Here is a 22,297-nt window from a genome sequence, read left to right as displayed (position 1 = left end):
CATTACAAGCTTTACGATGAGGAACAGCAATAAAAGTTTTCCAATTCTACCTACGTCTTGGAATATTGTTTCAAGTAAAATAGCCTATATATAATAGTAATTAATATAGCCATCTTCAACTATAATTCAAAGTAAAATCAATAAAATGTCACTATAAACATAAAATATGTTAATTACCTGTCTTGGATCAGAGAGGGGAGGAAGCACAACTATTTTCTCCATTGTATAAACTACTATTCTCCATAGCTCCTGAAAGAGGAAAAATTCAATTGTTAATGATTTTTCTAAATAAGATATGTATTCATCATATCCTATAGCTTACAGCTAGTTGGAGACCATGGTTAAAAGTAATCAGTAGTGTTCCCCTGTATAACTCATTGATGGTAATTAACTGAGATAATGAAAGCAAGCATATGATTTACTCCTGTATAAATTATTGATGAGACATTCAAAGTAAGGGATGACATCAAAAGATCAATGTAAGATAAACAACTTAATTCAAATAGTTTGAGGGTGGGGGGATGAAAGGCTGCAAGATTTGGTTATCTGACATTGATTTTTACACATATCCATATTGGTCAATCAATTTTTCCCAAATTTAGATAAGAGGGGGTGGGAGAGTGGGGGTGAGTGAAAAAAATATGTGAATTAAGTTTTTTTATCCTTCATTGAACTTTTGATGTTGTCCCTAAGCAGTATTTCCTTATTTAAATATCATTCAAAGAAGTTAATTTTAAATATTCCACAACACGTTATACATAAGATGACAATACTATATAATACTCTAATTATATGCTTTGCATTACTCTTGTTTTAAACTGTATTAAAATGTTTGCCTTAAAGACTGTTACAGGTTGCACTTTGTAAATAAAGCTGTTTCTAAAACCATGCCTCTTTTGGGGAGATTTAGAATATTCATAGAAAATTAATTTTATTACATACTGGTTCCCAGTTCTGCTCTCTGTGTTCCATCTCATAGAGACATAACTTGGGAATGTTACCAGTAAATATACATGTGCATATTGTTTACATTGAAATCTGTGGTAACCCTTCATTTGAGGTAGGGGTAGTTAAGAAGTTTAGTGTTAGCTTAAACTCTGTAAAGTTCAGGGCATATAAACATTGAAAATATGCTGCACAGCCCTATATTTTGACCTTTGAAAAAAATTGTAGTGCATATGAACTTTCAATTCTAGGATAAGATTTTTTTCAAAACTTTATAGTAAAAGTGGTACAGTTTTAGCCATAAAAAGAGTTTCTATGGGAAACTGCATTGTCAATATTTACAACTAGAGGCTCTAAAGAGCCTGTGTCGCTCACCTTGGTCTATGTGCATATTAAACAAAGGACACAAATGGATTCATGACAAAATTGTATTTTGGTGATGGTGATGTGTTTGAAGTTCTTACTTTACTGAACGATTTTGCTTCTTACAATTATATCTATAATGAACTTTGCCCATTAGTAACAGAGAACTATATTTGGTAAAAATTTACATAAATTTACCAAATTAATGAAAATTGTTAAAAATTGACTATAAAGGGCAATAACTCCTTAAGGGGTCAATTGACCATTTAGGTCATGTTGACTTATTTGTAGATCTTACTTTGCTGAACATTATTGCTGTTTACAGTTTATCGCTATCTATAATAGTATTCAAGATAACCAAAAACGGCAAAATTTCATTAAAAATTACCAATTGGAGGGCAGCAACCCAACAACCAGTTGTCCAATTCATCTGAAAAATTCAGGGCAGATAGATATTGACTTGATTAACAATTTAACTTCTTGTCAGATTTGCTCTAGATGCTTTGGTTTCATAGTTATAAGCCAAAAACTGCATTTTACCCCTATGTTCTATTTTTAGCCGTGGGGCCATCTTGGTTGAATGGCCAGGTCATCGGACACATTTTTCAAACTAGATACCCCAAAGATGATTGTGGCCTAGTAGTTTCAGTGGAGATTTTGTAAAAGATTACTTAGATTTATGAAAAATGGTTAAAGATTGACTATAAAGGGCAATAACTCCTAAAGGGGTCAACTGACCATTTTGGTCATGTTGACTTATTTGTAGATCTTACTTTGCTGAACATTATTGGTGTTTACAATTTATCTCTATCTATAATAATATTCAAGATAATAACCAAAAACAGCAAAATTTCCTCAAAATTACCAATTCAGGGGCAGCAACCCAACAACCGATTGACCGATTCATCTTGAAAATTTCAGGGCAGATAGATCTTGACCTGATAAACATTTTTATCCCATGTCAGATTTCCTCAAAATGCTTTGGTTTTTGAGTTATAAGCCAAAAACTGCATTTTACCCCTATGTTCTATTTTTAGCGGTGGCCGCCATCTTGGTTGGTTGACCAGGTCACGCCACACATTTTTTAAACTAGATACCCCAAAGATGATTGTTGCCAAGTTTGGATTAATTTGGCCCAGTAGTTTCAGAGGAGAAGATTTTTGTAAAAGATTACTTTAATTTACGAAAAATGGTTAAAAATTGACTATAAAGGGCAATAACTCCTAAACGGGTCAACTGACCATTTTGGTCATGTTGACTTATTTGTAGATCTTACTTTGCTGAACATTATTGCTGTTTACAGTTTATCTCTATCTATAATAATATTCAAGATAATAACCAAAAACAGCAAAATTTCCTCAAAATTACCAATTCAGGGGCAGCAACCCAACAACCGATTGACCGATTCATCTGAAAATTTCAGGGCAGATAGATCTTGACCTGATAAACATTTTTACCCCATGTCAGATTTGCTCTAAATGCTTTGGTTTTTGAGTTATAAGCCAAAAACTGCATTTTACCCCTATGTTCTATTTTTAGCCGTGGCGGCCATCTTGGTTGGTTGACTGGGTCAAGCCACACATTTTTTAAACTAGATACCCCAATGATGATTGTGGCCAAGTTTGGTTTGATTTGGCCCAGTAGTTTCAGAGGAGAAGATTTTTGTAAAAGTTAACCACGACGGACGACGGACGAACGACGAAGCCGGACGCAAAGTGATGGGAATAGCTCACTTGGCCCTTCGGGCCAGGTGAGCTTAAAATGAAACCTACAGTTTTTCACATTCCATAACATTTCCTGCTTTATGGTTTAACAAATAAACCGTAACATACAGCATACATATAGATATCAATTAAACCACACTGTACAACTGTCACTTTCCCATACAAACAATGTATTGTTAATGTACTTGTCAACCCTCTAAGATTTCCGTTAGACAATATTATGAATTTCAGCATATATTGTTACTGGTTACCAATGATTGACATGCATACTATACCTTGAGTAATCTTTTCAGCACAGTCTTTTCACACACTCTGGCAAACAGTTGTAAGCTAAAGCAAACATTGTAGTGATTAGTAAAACTGTCATTCCAAACATTTAAATAGTAAATAGTAAGTATCACCCAAAATCAAAATGAATGAGCTCAAGATGCAATACCAAACTAAACACAATGCAGGATTAGTAGTTTTCTTTATTTTTTTCATTCATTCATTCATTCACAGAATTTAGCAGTGGTTCTAAAAAAGTGCAAAAAATCGCTACAAGATATCTTTCTCTAAGTACTTTTCTTACAATATCCCTCACAAACACACTAAGTTATTAAGAACTGTTCCATTAAAACATACATGGTACCCAGGGAAGGCACTTTTAAAAATGGGGTAACCACTTATAGAGGCAAATTAAAGTTTCACTTACATTTACACTATGCAAAAACATACATGGCACTCACCCATAGTTCAGACTGGGAAGTGCCTTCTTTGGGTCCCATGAATGTTTTTATGGAACATCCTTAAGAATTGTAGAACTAATAATAATTATATGACTGTAAGAACTACCAAGCTCTCTTAACATTTCTTTCTTAATACCTACCTGCTGTCTAACACATCCATTAAGGGTCGTAGCACCGTGTAACTTTCTTGCTGAATGTTATTTCGCTGACTGGGTTGTGCCAGGGAGACCTGCCCTGCCCCCTTTACTTTGGCCAATAAAGCACCAAGTTCCTGCATGCTCTGCTGAATCTGTGATTCCAAACTTTTGGCAAAAGTTGTAGCTAAATTATCCAACACAGTATTTAGTTTCTGCTGAAGTTCATTTAAAATCTGTGCTGCTGATTCGTCCAACTGTGAACAAGAAAATTGTTATTCTAAATTGCTCAATAACTGGAAACCTATTTCAGCTCATATGCTAAATTTCTACATTCTAGATTAGGAGCTTGATTGTTAAAAATATCATATAATGCACCTCTTTTTTAACATGTGAGTAACTGAAGTTTTAGACCTAGATTCAAAATTTTGAGGTAAGGGGACATAACCCTAAGTTGACACAAAACAATTAACCAATAATTTAGCATAATTTATTACGGTAATTTACATTACAGTAATTTCCTTTTTCATGGTATTGCTGGGTCCATCATTAAGAAAGATAACAATGTCCAAATATTTTTAAAAATAAAATTGTATCCGTACAAGTTTAATCAGGTAAATACACAATTCTTACCTTTTCTCCTCCCATAGATTCAAACACTTTTTCTAACTGTACCCTCAACTGTTGGATATTGTTCATTAAGGTACAGGCCTAAAAAATGTGTACATACAGTATTAATTGTTTATCATAAAATAAATCATTTTTAATTGACAGTTAATTTATGTTTGTCTAACTTTACACAAGTATACTTCTTTTCATTTGGTCTCTTATGTGAAGTTTTATCATAGGTATTTTTATACCACATCCTCTTATTCTAACATACACCTAAAACTCAAAATGTACACAACTCTTACACTAACCCCTTCAGTTTTAAATGTGTTATATAAATATATTTTTCAATCATCAAGTTCACCTTGTTCCTTAAATATCTTCTATATCCAACATAATCACTTAACAACAAAAACAGGAATGTGTCCCACTCACACTATCATTTTCTATGTTCAGAGGACTGTGAAATTGGGGTCAAAACTCTTATTTGGCATTAAAAATCAGAAATATTACATCAAGAGGAACATGTGTACTTCCAACTTCATAAAAAAAACCTTGACCAAAAACTTAAAGCGGGACAGAAAGGATGAATGGACAGACGAATGGAAGCATAGAACAGAAAACATTATGCCCATTAATTGGACACAATAAAAATGTAACAGGGGCTTTAATGTAGGTCATAAAATACATCCAGATGCATGAAGATCCATTACAATGATTCAATATAGGAATTAATAGATTTACGTCATTAGATAAACAGTTACATATATCAAAATATCTCCTTTCAAGGTCGCAGGTTAAAATGTTCTGGAGAAATAACTGAGATGTTTCAAAACTAAAGTAAATGAAGGATAATCCATTCATAAGATTGTAATTATTACAGAACTAAACTCATATATTCATTTCTACTTATGTAACTAAAGAGAGACATGAAGGTAAGAGTGACCTAATCTGAGTATAGACAAAAGACCAAACTTACTTCTTTCTGTCTGTGTGAATACTTGTCAAAATCTCTACTAACAATGTCTGCATAGGCTAGGAGTACTTTATTTACAGTCTGAAAAATAAATCAACATTGTAATATTCCATTTAGTAGACCAGAAATTAAAATTAATTCTCTAAATACATCTCTCATTCATTCAAAAGTACTGTAAACCAACTTATCATCGCAACTGATTTATAAACACGATTTTAGTGAGTAGAAAAGGAAACTAAAATAAATCATTGCAAATAACAAGTAAGTTAGAAAATTACGAAATTGCAGCTTAGTGGACAAGAAAGGGTCAAAAGTGAAATAAAGTTGCAGCTTAGTGGACAAGAAAGGGTCAAAAGTGAAATAAAGTTGGACTACAGTATTTAATAACCAGGTACTCCGCAGGGCGCAGCTTTATACGACCGCAGAAGTTGAACCCCTCTGAATTTCTCTGATTGCGATCAAATTTTGGTCATAATATGAGTTTCTGACACAAAACAAATGTCAAGATCTTACAAATCTATTGCGCAATATTGTGCAACTAAAGATTTCTTTTTTTAGATTTTCTTTTCAAAAATTTGGAATTTGAGAAATTTGAAGAAAAAAAAAATTGAAAACAACTATTAGACTATTAGTCCAAAACTGACATATCTTTATACATAATATACAAGTATTGTAAGGGAGGTAAATCCGAACATACCCAACATTGTATGTTAAATATTTAAGAATTACCTCCCTTACCCTGCTTTTATATTGTCTTAATTGTCCATTGACCAGAAATACCTAGTTTTACCCCTTTTTTGCCCCTAATTCCAAATCATTTTGAGGCATAACCCCCTAAAGTCAATCAAACCATCCCTTCATGGTATGGAAACTTGTGGTCTAATTTCAGAGAGATTCATACACTTAACCCTTTCAACGCTACACAAAAAAATAGAAAAATGGCTGATGCTGCATTTTTTTTGTGTTCATTCATTCCTTTTCAGACTGCTGTATCTTTTTTATTATAAAAATACAGAGAAAGTAATTGCAAGAAAAAGGCTCAGGAGAGCATGAACTGTAATGTAAGGCAGTTATTTCAGTAAAATGTTTATCAGGTTACCTATATTTTCAGGTAATTAACAGGTAAAAGGTGTAATTTATTACATTTGTGTTGAATTTTGAATAAAAACTACTTTTCGTCATCATCTATTTTGTTGTTTTATCTGCCATATAATACACCAATTGCTCGATTCCATAGCGTATTGCACCATACACAATATTATGTAATCGTGGCACAAATCAGTGGCTCCGTCCTCATAATTTTCAGTCAACCTCCGTTTCCCCCCTTTTTCTATGTCTTGTAATGATCAATCAAATCATATTTCCCAAACGAATTGAATGTAATAAACACATTGAGATAACAAGAAACCTTTTAACTAATCCTCGTTGTCAGTTTCGCCTCGTTTCTGATATCTGCCATTTGCATTTGTCAAAATATTTGTTTTTATTTTCCTTCAAATTTCCTTCTACTGCATGATTTTACAATAAAAATTGCTGGGATTTCAAGCCCAAATGAGACCTTGTATATCCTTGATTCATACAAGGAAAAATTAGAGAGGACCCGAATGGTTTAAGAGTCCTTATGAAAAATCTGTTGTCATTGCGGCATATGCCACGAATAGCAGTTGCGGACACCGTATGTCATCGCGGCATATGCCGTGTATAGCGTTGAAAGGGTTAAACATAAGTTATAGTTTGAAAACTACAAAAATGATTATTTTGGGCCCCCTTTTGGGCCCCTAATTCCTAAACTATTCGAACATTAACTCCCAAAATCAATCCCAACCTTCCTTAATGGTATTAAACCTAATTGTAAAAATTTATAGAGATCCAAGCACTTAAACACAAGTAATTGTCTAAACTAGAAAAATGCTTCTTTTTGGCCTCTTATTCCTACATATTCGAGAAAATTAACCATTAACTGAATCCCAGTCTTCCCTGTGTAATATGGAAACTTGTGGTACAATGTCAGAGAGATTCATACAGTTACACACAAGTTATTGTCTTGAAAGTAGAAAACTGCTTGTTTTGGCCCCTTTTTTGCCCTTAATTCCTAGACTATTTTCCCAATTAAACCCCTTAAAATAAATCCCAACCTTCTATTTATGGTAGGTATTAAACATTATGGTACAATTTCAGAACAATTGAAATACTAAAACACAACTTTTTGTCCTGAAACTAGATAATTGCTGTTTTTGGCCCCTTTGGTCCCCTAATTCCTAAACCTTAGAGACCATAACCCCAAAAATCAATCCCAAGCTTCCTTTTGTGGTTATAAACATTGTGTTAAAATTTTATTGATTTCTTTTTACTTATTCAAAAGTTATTATCCAGAATCAATCCGTCTTCAGACAACACTGATGACGAAGTGATACCAATATAAGACCAAATTTTTTTAATTTTTGTGGTCGTATAAAAACATATTGCTTGAAAGACAATTGAAGTTTAATCTTTTCATTTCCAATCTCAAGTAATTTTACTTACATTAGCAAATCTCTGCATGTAAATTTTAACAATATCTGGATCAGGACATTCTAATTTTTTGATGACATCAGAACATTGATTCAACTGTGTAAATACATCTACGACTGACGAGGAAAATAATGCATGCTCAGCACTCTTCTGGAACTAAAATAGAAATATAGACATTTAATAATAAGTAATGTTACAATAATTCAGTAAATATTCAAACTTTAAGTGAAGCAAACATATATGAATATTTGTAGTTCATCCATGTGTCAGCATACCTTGAAAGTGGACATTTGCAAATATAATGGTTAAATCATGTGTCTTAAATTGGCTTTTAGATAAATGTGTCGTCTACATTTTTGTATTGCTCTGTGGCAGATCAATATGTATGAATGCAATCAATATTGCTTTTAAAATGAATTGCATGAGAATCAATAAACCATCCCCTTATTACACAAAATCTACATCTTAAATTTCTTGCCCATCATAAGCACTGTTATCTGTATATTTTCCATGGAAATTTCATCATTCTAAATTTACCAAATACCCTTAGAATATATCCCCCTACTTGAGACAATACATACATCATCTTTCTTGTCTCTGTCATAAGCACCATGTAAATATTCCATGGAGACATCATCATTTTCATTTAACCACTGCAGCACAAATGGAACAAACCACCTAAAAACAAACAAAAAGTTACTTCCCTTTACAAAGTTAATGTGTCTATTGCCATAACATTATTAAATTCAACAAACAGTTTAATTAAAAAACAAACAAAGAGAAGACACTAAGAAACCTCTGCAATTTTATAAGATGTATAAATAGTAAGCTCACTCCTTCTTCACAACCATAATTTTTTTACCATATTTATACTTTTAGAAAGTATTTCTTTATACAATTTTAACTATATATTCTTTTATATGTTATTTCATCCTAAATTTTGAATTTTATGCATTTTTAATGCATTTTTATTTTTATGTATATTATTTTTTAACTTCTCTGTAACCTTTTATTTGCATGGTTTTATGAGAATAAACTATCTTAACAGTAATGATAGCTAATAATATTCAAAATTAATGCTTCACATTGATAGTGAACACAACATGCAAATATTTTTATACTTTAGAAGAAAATTAAAGGCATACATTTTATGAAATATGGATATTGCTTTATATAAATCTTAATCTAAGTAAGCAAAAAATAAAAATACAAGGTTGCTGTTTTTTTGTTTTTTTTTAAAGTTGAGAATAGATGATAATAAAAAAGTTGTAATTTTAACCATTGGCATTATGGCATTGTGTATATTGAAATGTCATAATTACATTGGATATTTAGGGATCTCTCCTTTAAACAAAAGCAAATCAGCAACATGTTAATCATACTTCTGCTTATGTAGGGCCTCTTCATGGGGAAAAAATACAGTGATGATATATTTACTTGTCTATCCAAGGATTTCTCCTTTAAACTAAGGCAAGTCAATAAAATATCTTTTATTAATATACAGGGTGTTTTTGAAGATAGTAATTGCCATTCTGACTTTGGATTGAAGTAGGTGTTGTCATAGAGATAGGAAATCAGGATCATGTCATACTCACTTAGGATATTCTGGGATATCTCCTTTAAACTGAGGCACATCATTAACATATTTATTATACAACTGTTTAACTTGGAAGTGGAGATTCATATATTCAGAACTTTTACACGTTCTTTCTTTTTCATGAACTGAAAAACAAAAAATACAATACAAATTACTGTAAAGCAACATATTTTCAATAAGAGTTTCAGGATAAGTACTTACTAACTTCACAGGGATTTATTTTTTGAAACTTTAATATAGTTCTATAAGAAGATGCAAGCTTATGTTCCTAAAGCTAAGGTATTCTCACAAATAAATTACACATGAATCTAGAATGAGTAAAACATATCAGGGAAAGCTTGGAAATTTGTTAATTAGTCAGCATTACAAAATACCATAAAATGTTCTATCATTGATAAATTACCTTGTAATGCATAGCATGCATCTTGTGCAAATAAAGTCCACATGTTAGAGGCACTGACTTGTCCAACATTTAATTCTGAAGGAAATCTACAATCACACAAATCATCATACAATACTTCAGGATAAAATAAACTATCATATATACAAAAAGGATTGTGGGCACAATGTAGAAATATCAACTAAAATTGATTGTTAAGTTACTGTTAGAACTAAATACAAGTATGGGGAATAACATAGTAAAGTACATTTTGTACATAAAAGAAAAATAAAATAAACTAAACTTATAAAAACATAAACAGAGCAAAATAAAAATTATCATAGAAAGATTGAAATAAAAGTAAGTAATACAATATATAACCAAAAAGATAAATAAACTAACTATATAATACATAAAACAAACATGCAATGAAAATAAAGTAAATAACCAATATTAAAACAAACATTACAATAACTAAGAAAAATAAAATATTTGAAAACTAAAAAATGAAAATTTAAGGGAAAAGAAATAAGTTAGGAAGGGCTGTATTTTTGGTAGATGATAAAGAAAACAATTATTAATGTTTCTGAAGTGTTTCTAGAAAAGAAGGTTAGATACCTTTAATAAACAGATGACAGAGAGATATGGCTCACCTAACAATATTTTAATAGTATAATGCAAAGGTTGAAATCAAAATGGCAATACTTTAAACTTAGAACTACGCTCTGTGGAACATTTAAAGTCAATGATCCATGACTAAAGGTGCAGGGCAAAATAACCTCCCTGGAAATGGGAAATGCCAAACAACTGCATAACAAATACCATATCATAAGTGGTTCCTTTGAACCCATACTTTTACATATAAACTATACAAAGTTTGAAAGTCAATAAACCATAACTGAAGGGGCAAAACTTACAGAGGGAAAATACAAGTACCAGTGAAACAATTTATCATTTACTTTTTCAAAACATGCAGAATTTCTCCATTACTGTATTTTCAATTTTAGTTCTTAACATAATCTTTTAAACTTCACCTGCTAGCATGTAATCTTTTATACTATTACAGCACTATATCTTGGTAATTTAATGTTTCAGACTCTAAATGACTAGAAGCAATTTTGTTTTTGGTTCACAAAAATAAAAATGAGGTCACATCATTTTATGAATATCCATTATTCAATATTTATTGAACAAATAACAGCGAAAATATGAATAAAATGCATATGATTCTGAAACAATAAATTCAATAATAAGTTTATCATTTGCAGCTATCTCAGTTGTATAATCTGTACTATAAAATTACATTATGAGTACAATATATTGTGAACAACAGCTGACTGGACATAGACTTACGGCCCTCCAGCCTTGATCAGATCGCCTTCAAGTTTTGGATCAATGATGACCTGCCTAACAATCAAACCATCATGTTTTTATAAATAAATCAAACTTTGTCATTTTCTGGTGTAATTGAGACATATATGATCATACAACAGTAGTCAAAATAAATGACAAAAAAATCTTAGGGATGTTTCTGATGTTATTTCAGAAGTCTTTCCTGCAATTCTGACCCCCCCCCCCCCCCCCCCCACCCCTTTTGAGAGATATCAAACTCAACTCAGAACAAAAAGTGAAAACTAGCTGAACTGTGAGTGAAGTTCACAACCTGTTATAAAGTAGTCTAGATTAAAGGCCTAAGGAAGAACTAAAAAATAATTGAGAACAAAAACAAAATAAGACGTGCACAATAAAATTGTATGGTAAAGATTCTGAGAAACTGATATATTGTAAAATTGTTCTTGTCCTGAATGTGCATTAAATACCTGGCACTGCACATTGAGAAAATAACATTGGATCAACAGAAAGATGTCCTTGTTTATTAGTCATTCGAATCAAGACAGTCAGGATTAAATGAAAGCAATTATCAACCCAAATCAGCCATATCTATAAATAATGCATATTTATATTTTTATTGAAAACTATTACCAGCAAATTTCAAAGCAGACTTTCAAGGATTCTATGTTTTTCAACATTTATAAAAAAGTATAGGTTTACCAGGGGTTAAAAAAATTGTTACAACTAACTAGCCCAGGACTTAGTGGCAGCAGGATTTTGCTAGCCCTGTTGGAAGAACTGCTAGTCCACCAAAACTGACCTGCTAGCCCTAGTATGCCTTTAAGTTTTCTGCAAAATATAAAGTGGGTGTCCTTTGTTTTGAAGGAGACATTATACACTGTATTTAATAATTTTTGTTGATCTGCTATTTATTCTTTTGGTGCTTAACCTAACTTAGCTGTTCCCATATTCAAAGCAGACTTTTTTCATCAGCAACAGCCAACCTTGCCAGGGGAATCATTGTGTCCCAGTTCTGTCAACTTTTCAGGAAGTGAATGCGTGATTTTTTGGCCTAATTGTAAAGATCAAAGAGAAAAAACACTAGTTCAAAGGAAAATGCCGCCAAATAAGCATGAACATGTGCGAGTCTCGCGCTAAAGACTTGGCAGCCCTTCTGTCCTGGACACTATTAATTTTTTCCGCGGCTGGTCCTCAATGCTTTTCAACTTTGTATGTGTTTGGCTTATTATCTATTTTGATCGAGCGTCACTGATGAGTCTTATGTAGACGAAACACGGGTCTGGCGTATAAAACTATAATCCTGGTACTTTTGATAACTATTTTCCCTGTCGTATTTAGCATTTTTGGGGGATGAATTTTCAGCCTCGTTACTCCTTTCATCTACCGTTTTTCGTTTTGAAACTGATGAAGTTCCTGGGGTTCCCGTACTAAAATATTAAGAAATATTTTGTTGCATGGTTTCGTGCTCAAGAGCTGTGCAACAAGACAGGTCAATACCAATCAATACATCATACCCCCAAATACCGTTAATTGAAAATCTCGGCACGATAAGCAATGTACAATACCCCAAGCCATGGTATGAGAAATCGATATTTAAAGTACGAGAATTGCGATCAACACATGATACCAGGCTACCCAGACATGCCAGAGTTATTTGGTCTATTTTTAAAATATGTACAACAGGACCTGTACAAACCAGTTCAAATTCTTGGAATCCCAGATGATTTAATTGAATCGAATTGGCTAACATAGAATAGTGATGAAGGGATTTTTCACTTTCTATTTTGGAAACGTCAGGAATATTTTGTTACTAGTCCGTCGGGCATATCGGATTACACATTTTAATTGCCCGAGGCGTAAATGATCTAGTCCCGGTCGTCGGGCTAGTGGATTTTTTAACCCCTGTTTACTCTTAACAGTAACATTCTTGTTTCTTGACTAATACAGAAACTTACTGATTTAATACAGGTGTATAACATTTTCTATCTTCCTCTATCACAGACACAATTAAAGCAATTAATTTCCGCCAGAATTCTAAACTATGAGCACTGGGACCTTCTTGGTCTATATTAACACTTTCTGAGGCATTACCCTCTTGAAATTCTCGCTGATACAATTCGTAGCAATTGTCAAATAAGAACTGGTATGTAGATTTTATACATGCTATAACACAGTCTTTAACCACAGTACTGGCCCGAGGAGGACTTGGTAATTCTTGAACCTGGAAAAATTAATTAAATTAACTGTTTTAAATATATAAATCCAACCTGAAAAAATGAAATTGATATTATACTGTACTAGATGCAAAATAAATAGATAATAAAAATAAAGTGCAAATGAAAATTACATAAAGTGTGGAATTCAAACTAAAATTGCTATGATTGTGAAGGTTTAAAACAGGGTCACGGTCCCCCAAATCTTTAAATTTGACTTTTACCTTTTTTCACCAGGTTACACTATCACACCAATAAAAAAATTTTGAAAAGCTTAGAGACTTATATTTTACTTAATTTGAATTTACTGGTCACAGATAACAACAAATAACAAATATAAAAAAAAAATGTGAAGATTAAAAACATGCAAAATACATGAGCTTGAAATAAAATCTTGGTATGTGACATCTGAATATAAGATACAGAAAGTTGTAAACCCCAATTTCAATTTTAAGGTTTGTAATTTTGTATCTTTTTTTAACCGTTTATAATAAAATGTATGGTAAAAATTGGAAAATATCATATGGATTAAAGAAATAGAGAGAATGTAAGAAAGCTAGGTCACTTTAAATATTTATAGAATGACATTAATGTGCAGAAAACTGATTGGACAGTGATTTGTTAAAAAGCTGAGATGATGGAAGACTTGTTAAAAATACTTCTCTTCATTCAACGATATCAAATACCATGTTAAAAGTTTAACAAGAGGCTCTCAAGAGCCTGAATCGCTCACCTGAATTTTTTTGGTTTAATCTCTCATCAATGATTATTTTGGCTTTTCAATTTATTTAAATGTTCTTTGAATCGTCCTATTTTCTTCAAAAGCAAAAAAAAATCATTTTCTCCTATGTTCTATTTTAGCCATAGGAGCTATGTTTCTTGACATACAAGGAAATGAAATATAAAATTTATACTAGATACTCTGAAACTCTGAAACTCATTTAGCCTAAGTTTGGCTGAAATTGATACAGCAGTTTCATAAGAGAAGATTTTTTAAAGTAAGTCAACATGATGAACAAATTGTGAAAAAAGTCTTTAAAGGGCAATAACTCCTAAAGAGGTCAATTGACAATTTTGGTCAAATCGACTTATTTGTAGATCTTACTTTGCTGATCATATTTGCTGTTTACAGTTCATCTTTATCTATAATAATATTCAAGATAATGACCAAAAACTGCAAAATTTCCTTAAAATTACCAATTAAGTGGCAGCAACCCAACAATTGGATGTTTGATTCATCTGAAAATTTCAGGGCTGATAGATATTGACCTAATGAACATTTTTACTCCATGTCAGATTTGCTCTTAATGCTTTCGTTTTTGAGATATAAGCCAAAAACTGCATTTGACCCCTATGTTCTATTTTAAGTAACGGCGGCCATGTTTTTTGACGGATCAAAAATCAAAGCACACACTTTGTGCAGGATAATCGAAGGAACAACCATGCTAAGTTTTAACCAAATCCATTCAGTAGTTTCAGAGGAGAAGATTTTTTAAAGTTAGCAAATATGATGAACAAATTGTGAAAAATTGTCATTAAAGGACAATAACCCCTTAAGGGGTCAATTGACAATTTTGGTCATTTTAACTTATTTGTAGATCTTACTTTGCTGATCTTTTTTGCTGTTTACAGTTTATCTTTATCTATAATAATATTCAAGATAATGACCAAAAACTGCAAAATTTCCTTAAAATTACCAATTAAGTGGCAGCAACCCAACAATGGTTTGTTTGATTCATCTGAAAATTTCAGGGCTGATAGATCTTGACCTAATGAACATTTTTACCCCATGTCAGATTTGCTCTAAATGCTTTCGTTTTTGAGATATAAGCCAAAAACTGCATTTGACCCCTATGTTCTATTTTAAGTAACGGCGGCCATGTTTTTTGACGGATCAAAAATCGAAGCGCACATTTTGTGCAGGATATACTAAGGAACAATCATGTTAAGTTTCATTCAAATCCATTCAGTAGTTTCAGAGGAGAAGATGTTTGAAAAATTGTTAACGACGACAGACGACGACGACGACGACGACGGACGCCAAGTGATGAGAAAAGCTCACATGGCCTTTTAGGCCAGGTGAGCTAATAATAAAACATTGTTGCTTTTTTTAAGAAGTTAGAGAAAAGGCGAGTATTTAAACATTAAGAGGACATACAAAAAGAACTGACAATATTACTATCCAGCTTTGTAGTCATAAGTTTTTTTAAGCAGAAAGGTTGCAGTCAACATTTGTGACGATACTGGTTATTTCTAAGCAACAATCATACATTTTAAAGACATTGTTTGTTAAACTGTTTACTTAGAAATATATGTGCAAGCATACTGACAGAAAAAAATAATAAAAGATTTCCTAGTCAAAAATTTCCTAGTTAACAACTTTCTGAATGATCCATATAGTCCTTAGCTTGTTATAATTTTCCGAAATATGCTTTATTTTTCACATTAAGTTTTCGAGTCACATGAACTTTCAATATAGAAATATTGTCTTTTCTTGATTACAAAAGTTTATAACAATTCAAAAGTTGTGCCTGTGCAGGTTTAAAAATTAAAGATAAATATTTTAACAAAGTGGGTTAGCCATTTAAAGATTTTTTCTACTTGAATCTGAATCGCTCATCTTTATTTTTTTGCTTAAATCTTTCATCAATGATTATTTTGCATTCAATATATATTAATGAGTGGCAAAAAAATGCCATTTTAATGTTCTTTGTATCTGTCATATTTTCTTCAAAAACAATCATGTTTTTTATCCCTATGTTTCATTTTAACTCATGGCAGAATACCAGAATGTTTTCATGTGACTTGATAATTAGAACCATCCTTGCTAAAATGGGACAAACATTGAAAAAAGATCAAGATTTCAGTGTTTACAGGGGAGGATATATTTTGACATGTGAATCAAACAATATATATTTTAAAGGGGAGCTGTCACAACCATAACCACACTTATACAAAACATCTAAACTCTCAGTGAAAGATACAGTAAAGAGTGTATATACTTAGAAAATATTAGACTTTATATGCAAACACTGTATATTCTAAGATAATTGATGTATGCCAAGATAATATTGATGCTGTATGATAAGTATGTGGGACAAGCAATACATTCCTTGTAACTTGTTTAAAACACCAAACAAAATCAAACACACAAAAAGTTCTCAAAGTCATGACAATTGAACCCACTATGTTTTAATACAGAGTAAAGTGAAGATCCCTATACATATAAAGCAGAACGTTGATGTATATGTTAGTAAAGTGTCTATTTAGTCCTACTAATAACTTACTGCAGTGTTAACCTGTACATAGATATTATAGTCTTATAGTCAATATTCTTAAATATAATATATACAGAGGCTGTGGTCAGAGATATGATAGTATTACAAGTAAAGTGTCTATTTTGTCCTACTAATAACTTACTGCAGTGTTAACCTGTCCGTAGATATACTCTTATAATCAATACTCTCATATATAATATATACACAGTGGCTGAGGCCAGAGATATGATAGTCTTACAAGAAATACAACTCAATCATATGTAATATTTACACAGGGGTTGTGTACATGGGAAGTCTTATAAATAAAACATTTGATTACATTCTCAAGTATAATCAGAGGATATTGCATGCTAGATGAGTCTTACAGGTAAAATATCTTTAAATCACATTTTCACCCCCAAAAGAAAATCTAACAAGGTAAGACTCCCTTTTATCGGAATTAGCTTTATCCGGTTATAATTAACTAAATCTTAATTTGAAATCTTAAAAAGACTTCATGCAGCAAGGCATTTATACAGGTATGGTTATGTCCTGACTTATATGGTATGAGTCTTTCTTAGGCCTCAAAAAAATCTCTGACATAACTTGAAAAAATGCCCTAACCCTTTGATTTCTGCACCCAATTCTTCATCTTGGTTACACAAACACAAGTTCCAACAGTAGAAACATATATTTTTGTGGGTACTAATTTTCCTGGCTTGAAGAAAAATCACATTATCATGGACATTAAATTTTGTGGTTTTGACAAAGTGTGTACACATTCCTTTTGATTTATAATTAGTTGAACATTTAAAGGAGTAGGTTCAGTAAGACCCCTTTTTGGCCCCAAAATATAGCAGTTTTACAAAATTGTGAAAATGTAATCGTTAAGCTATTTGTTGGAAAGTAGAATGATTCTGCTACATAAATATGGGCTGTTTTTTTGACAATACAATGCACTTATACCCAGTACTTGCATCATAAAGTTATGCTAAATTACTGAAATCTCAACAATTTTAGCATTTTAGTTAAATTTTAGACGTTTTCCGTCTTAAATGAAAGTGGCCGCATTCGTGTTCATTCATAATATTGAAATGTAATTTGTATTTGATGATAATACATAATATATATAAAGGTTGAGGATGAACACGGATGCTGCCACTTTCGTTTTTGACAAAAACCATCCGAAAAATGACGATTTTTGGCATATTTGATAGATTTTTCATATTTCAACTTGAATAGGAGCGTTTTTAATGACTTAATCAGTTAAAATCTGTCACATAAACTTATTGAATCAATTGAAATAGACACTTAAGTCATTAAAAAGTGTCTAAGATATTTCGTTAGATGAACTTGAAAATTGAGCCCAAAATCGGCCCTTACCGGACCTACTCCTTTGTAGTCCCACTGTTCCAACCAAATCCAAGAAAATTGGTATCCAACAAATATTGATGAATCCACTGTATAGAAATGATTCAACAAAACCTTCAGTTAGTTTAGTTTAAACATATTTTATTGTTCCAAAAAGAGACAAATGGATTAGACACAAGTTTTTCAACTTAGTAACGTCTTCTCCAAGTTAGTATTTTTAGCAAACAAATCTTTACAAATTCTGTCATTCAAACATTACACGAAAAAAATCCCAAAAAAGCTGCATTGTTGACATTTGAATATTTCTAGAAAATTATGGTGTTATTAAAATAACTAAAATTAAAATTTTCTCATATATTTGGATAAACTTTAAAAAGTTTCTGTGAATGATTGGCACTAGAAAAAACAAAATAACATTACATTTCAAAATAACGTTGCTTTTTATATAAAACCAAAGTACCGGTAAATCAAACCATAAGGTTTATTTGAGTACAAAATATGCATAGACGAAAAATTGAAACTACAATTATTAGCCAAACCTTTTCCAAAATCCCCCTTTTTTTGTAATAAACCTATTTCGAAGCTGTAATATCCTTACCTTCATTCTAAAGAAAGTTATACTAGTGAGCAAATCTACAGTAGACTTTAAATCTTGTAGTCTAGCCTGGTCAGATGCTGGGAAATTGTTCTGAAAATATCAGTATAAAGTTCAAATCTACATCTAACTTTTTTCATCTATTCAGTTCTAATGGTTTACAACTTTAATAATATAAATAAAAACATTTCATTAAAATCAAATTCTAGTTTTTTTGTCAGTTCTGCATTTTGTTATTTATCAAATTATCATTTCACTAATTTTAGGAAAACCAAGAGTGAACATGAATCTGCTTTGACAGCAATTAAACCAATACTTCCTGAACTCACCCTGTACATAGATAAATCTATCCTGAGAGAATTGTGCAACTGGTCCAATAACTTCACAAACTTTTCTTTCTGTATAAATAGAAAATGAAAGAAAGATTTAAAATTAGATCAATAATAACATTAGGGGTTTTAACCTTCTGAATACCATTTTATTTTTCACATAAGTTTCTTTTAATTTCTAATTTCTGTGTATACAAAATTAACTTCTCTGGATAAAAGGTTTGAATTGTCGATATGTATATTTTATTTGATATTTTCCTCGTAGGCAAATGGCTTTAATGCTATATATATTTGTTGTTTTATAATGTATGTTTACTTTACCCCAAAGTTTGAAGCAGCAAATCTATCACTTGCTGACACAGCAGTAGAGGCTGTAGTGTGTGCATAGAAGGCATTGATATTGGCAAGTAATGTACTCATAACAGCAGGCACGCCAGGACACATGTACTTGGTGGAAAGACAGGAAAAATGTCTGAAATATATATAAACAGGATGAACATTTAACAGAAGGCACGTCAGGACACATGTACTTTGTGGACAGACAGGAAAAATGGCTTAAATACATAAAAGGATGAAAAGGAGCAAAATATATTAAAGAATGTAGTCATACCCCATTTCCATTCTCAAGTTACATGTACTTTTGGAAATGTCAGGAAAAACAACTATATCAAAAAATTTACTTGAAATAGAAGGCACATAAAAAAGTACTTCATCAAAAGAAAAGAAAAATGGCTGAAATATATAAAAGAATATACTCTCAATACCAGATAATTATCAAGACACATTTTTTTTAGTGCTAGCAGGACAAAAGGCTGAAAAAAAATCATAAATTCAATGTTCTTTATCATTGTAAGGTTAAATAATTACACATCTTTTGTTTAAATAAGAAAAAAAATCAAATATTTATAAATTTTTGGAAATTAGATCATACAATTTGTAAAATATTTGTACAATGTTATAGATAGGAGTTAATTTACACTCACGTCATTGCTTGGTATATAGATTCTATTCCATATCTCATAGCAAACTCATCTACAATTTCTTGTGCTGGCTCATCAAAGTAAACCTTCCAAGCTTCATCCTAAAAATTTTTGTCATTTTAAATAAAACATAATAACTAGAGGCTCTCAAGAGCCTGTATCGCTCACCTGATTCTACTTGGGTTTGTGAAATCATATAAAAAAGTATAAAATTTGGCTAAAAGTGACAACACAACCTCATTTATAAGGAAAGGAACATGTTTAATTTCATTCAAAAGTCCCCCCACTGGCGGCCATCTTGGATGACGGATCGGCTACAAAGTAACAACACTTGGTCAGCACCTCATAAGGAACATTCATGCCATGTTTGGTTTTATTTCATTCAGTGGTTCTCTTAAAGAAGTCATTTGTATGCATTTCCCATGGGGTCCTATGTTAAACTAAGTCCCCTGCTGGCGGCCATCTTGGATGATGGATCGGCTACAAAGTAACAACACTTGGTCAGCAACTCATAAGGAACATTCATGCCATGTTTGGTTTTATTTCATTCAGTGGTTCTCTAAAAGAAGTCATTTGTATGCATTTCCCATAGGGTCCTATGTTAAACTAAGTCCCCCGCTGGCGGCAATTCTGGATAATGGATCCGCTACAAAGTAACAACACTTGGTCAGCACCACATTAGGAAGATTCATGCCATGTTTGATTTCATTCCATTCAGTGGTTCTCTAAAAGAAGTCATTTGTTTGCATTTCCCATAGGGTCCTATGTTAAACTAAGTCCCACGCTGGCGGCCATCTTGGATGATGGATCGGCTACAAAGTAACAACACTTGGTCAGCACCACATAAGGAAAATTCATGCCATGTTTGGTTTCATTCCATTCAGTGGTTCACTAGAAGAAGTCATTTGTATGCATTTCCAATAGGGTCCTATGTTAAACTAAGTCCCCCGCTGGCGGCCATCTTGGATAATGGATCGGCTACAAAGTAACAACACTTGGTCAGCACTCCATAAGGAACATTCATGCTATGTTTGGTTTCATTCCATTTAGTGGTTCTCTAGAAGAAGTCATTTGTATGCATTTCCCATAGGGTCCTATGTTAAACTAAGTCCCCCGCTGGCGGCCATCTTGGATGATGGATCCGCTACAAAGTAACAACACTTGGTCAGCACCCATGAAGGAACATTCATAATATGTTTGGTTTCATTCCATTCAGTGGTTCTCTAAAAGAAGTCATTTGTATGCATTTCCCATAGGGTCCTATGTTAAACTAAGTCCCCGGCTGGCGGCCATCTTGGATGATGGATCAGCAACAAAGTAACAACACATGGTCAGCACCCCATAAGGAACATTCATGCTATGTTAGGTTTCATTCCATTCAGTGGTTCTCTAAAAGAAGTCATTTGTATGCATTTCCCATAGGGTCCTATGTTAAACTAAGTCCCCGGCTGGCGGCCATCTTGGATGATGGATCAGCAACAAAGTAACAACACATGGTCAGCACCCCATAAGGAACATTCATGCTATGTTAGGTTTCATTCCATTCAGTGGTTCTCTAAAAGAAGTCATTTGTATGCATTTCCCATAGGGTCCTATGTTAAACTAAGTCCCCCGCTGGCGGCCATCTTTGATGATGGATTGGCTACAAAGTAACAACACTTGGTCAGCACCACATAAGGAACATTCATGCCATGTTTGGTTTCATTCCATTCAGTGGTTCACTAGAAGAAGTCATTTGTATGCATTTCCAATAGGGTCCTATGTTAAACTAAGTACCCCGCTGGCGGCCATCTTGGATGATGGATCGGCTACAAAGTAACAACCCTTGGTCAGCACCCCATAAGGAACATTCATGCTATGTTTGGTTTTATTCCATTCAGTGGTTCTCTAAAAGAAGTCGTTTGTATGCATTTCCCATAGGGTCCTATGTTAAACTAAGTCCCCAGCTGGCGGCCATCTTGGATGATGGATCGGCAACAAAGTAACAACACTTGGTCAGCACCTCATAAGGAACATTCATGCCATGTTTGGTTTCATTCCATTCAGTGGTTCTCTAAAAGAAGTAATTTGTATGCATTTCCCATAGCCTCCCATGTTAAACTAAGTCCCCCGCTGGCGGCCATCTTGGATGATGGATCGGCTACAAAGTAACAACACTTGGTCAGCACCTCATAAGGAACATTCATGCCATGTTTGGTTTCATTCCATTCAGTGGTTCACTAGAAGAAGTCAT

At 32.6% G+C, this 22,297-nt stretch overlaps 1 protein-coding gene across 1 annotated transcript in view; it reads right to left on the bottom strand.

Moving 5' to 3' along the window:
- LOC139519196 (protein unc-13 homolog B-like) overlaps nucleotides 1-22,297 on the bottom strand; it is a gene marked incomplete in the record, with an annotated part of 129,819 nt that overhangs the window by 13,227 nt on the left and 94,295 nt on the right. Inside the window, 14 exon segments of the mRNA XM_071311085.1 lie at nucleotides 178-249; nucleotides 3,308-3,362; nucleotides 3,901-4,151; nucleotides 4,528-4,605; nucleotides 5,483-5,560; nucleotides 8,003-8,146; nucleotides 8,572-8,668; nucleotides 9,586-9,712; nucleotides 9,991-10,076; nucleotides 13,275-13,540; nucleotides 18,759-18,848; nucleotides 19,085-19,153; nucleotides 19,406-19,556; nucleotides 20,068-20,165. Of these exon segments, the coding sequence (XP_071167186.1) occupies nucleotides 178-249; nucleotides 3,308-3,362; nucleotides 3,901-4,151; nucleotides 4,528-4,605; nucleotides 5,483-5,560; nucleotides 8,003-8,146; nucleotides 8,572-8,668; nucleotides 9,586-9,712; nucleotides 9,991-10,076; nucleotides 13,275-13,540; nucleotides 18,759-18,848; nucleotides 19,085-19,153; nucleotides 19,406-19,556; nucleotides 20,068-20,165 (1,662 nt within the window).

This window comes from Mytilus edulis, chromosome 4, assembly GCF_963676685.1.
Source record: "Mytilus edulis chromosome 4, xbMytEdul2.2, whole genome shotgun sequence".
NCBI classification, from domain to species: domain Eukaryota; kingdom Metazoa; phylum Mollusca; class Bivalvia; order Mytilida; family Mytilidae; genus Mytilus; species Mytilus edulis.
The sequence above is the reverse complement of the archived record's forward strand: the minus strand, read 5'-3'. Positions and strand labels throughout refer to the sequence as shown.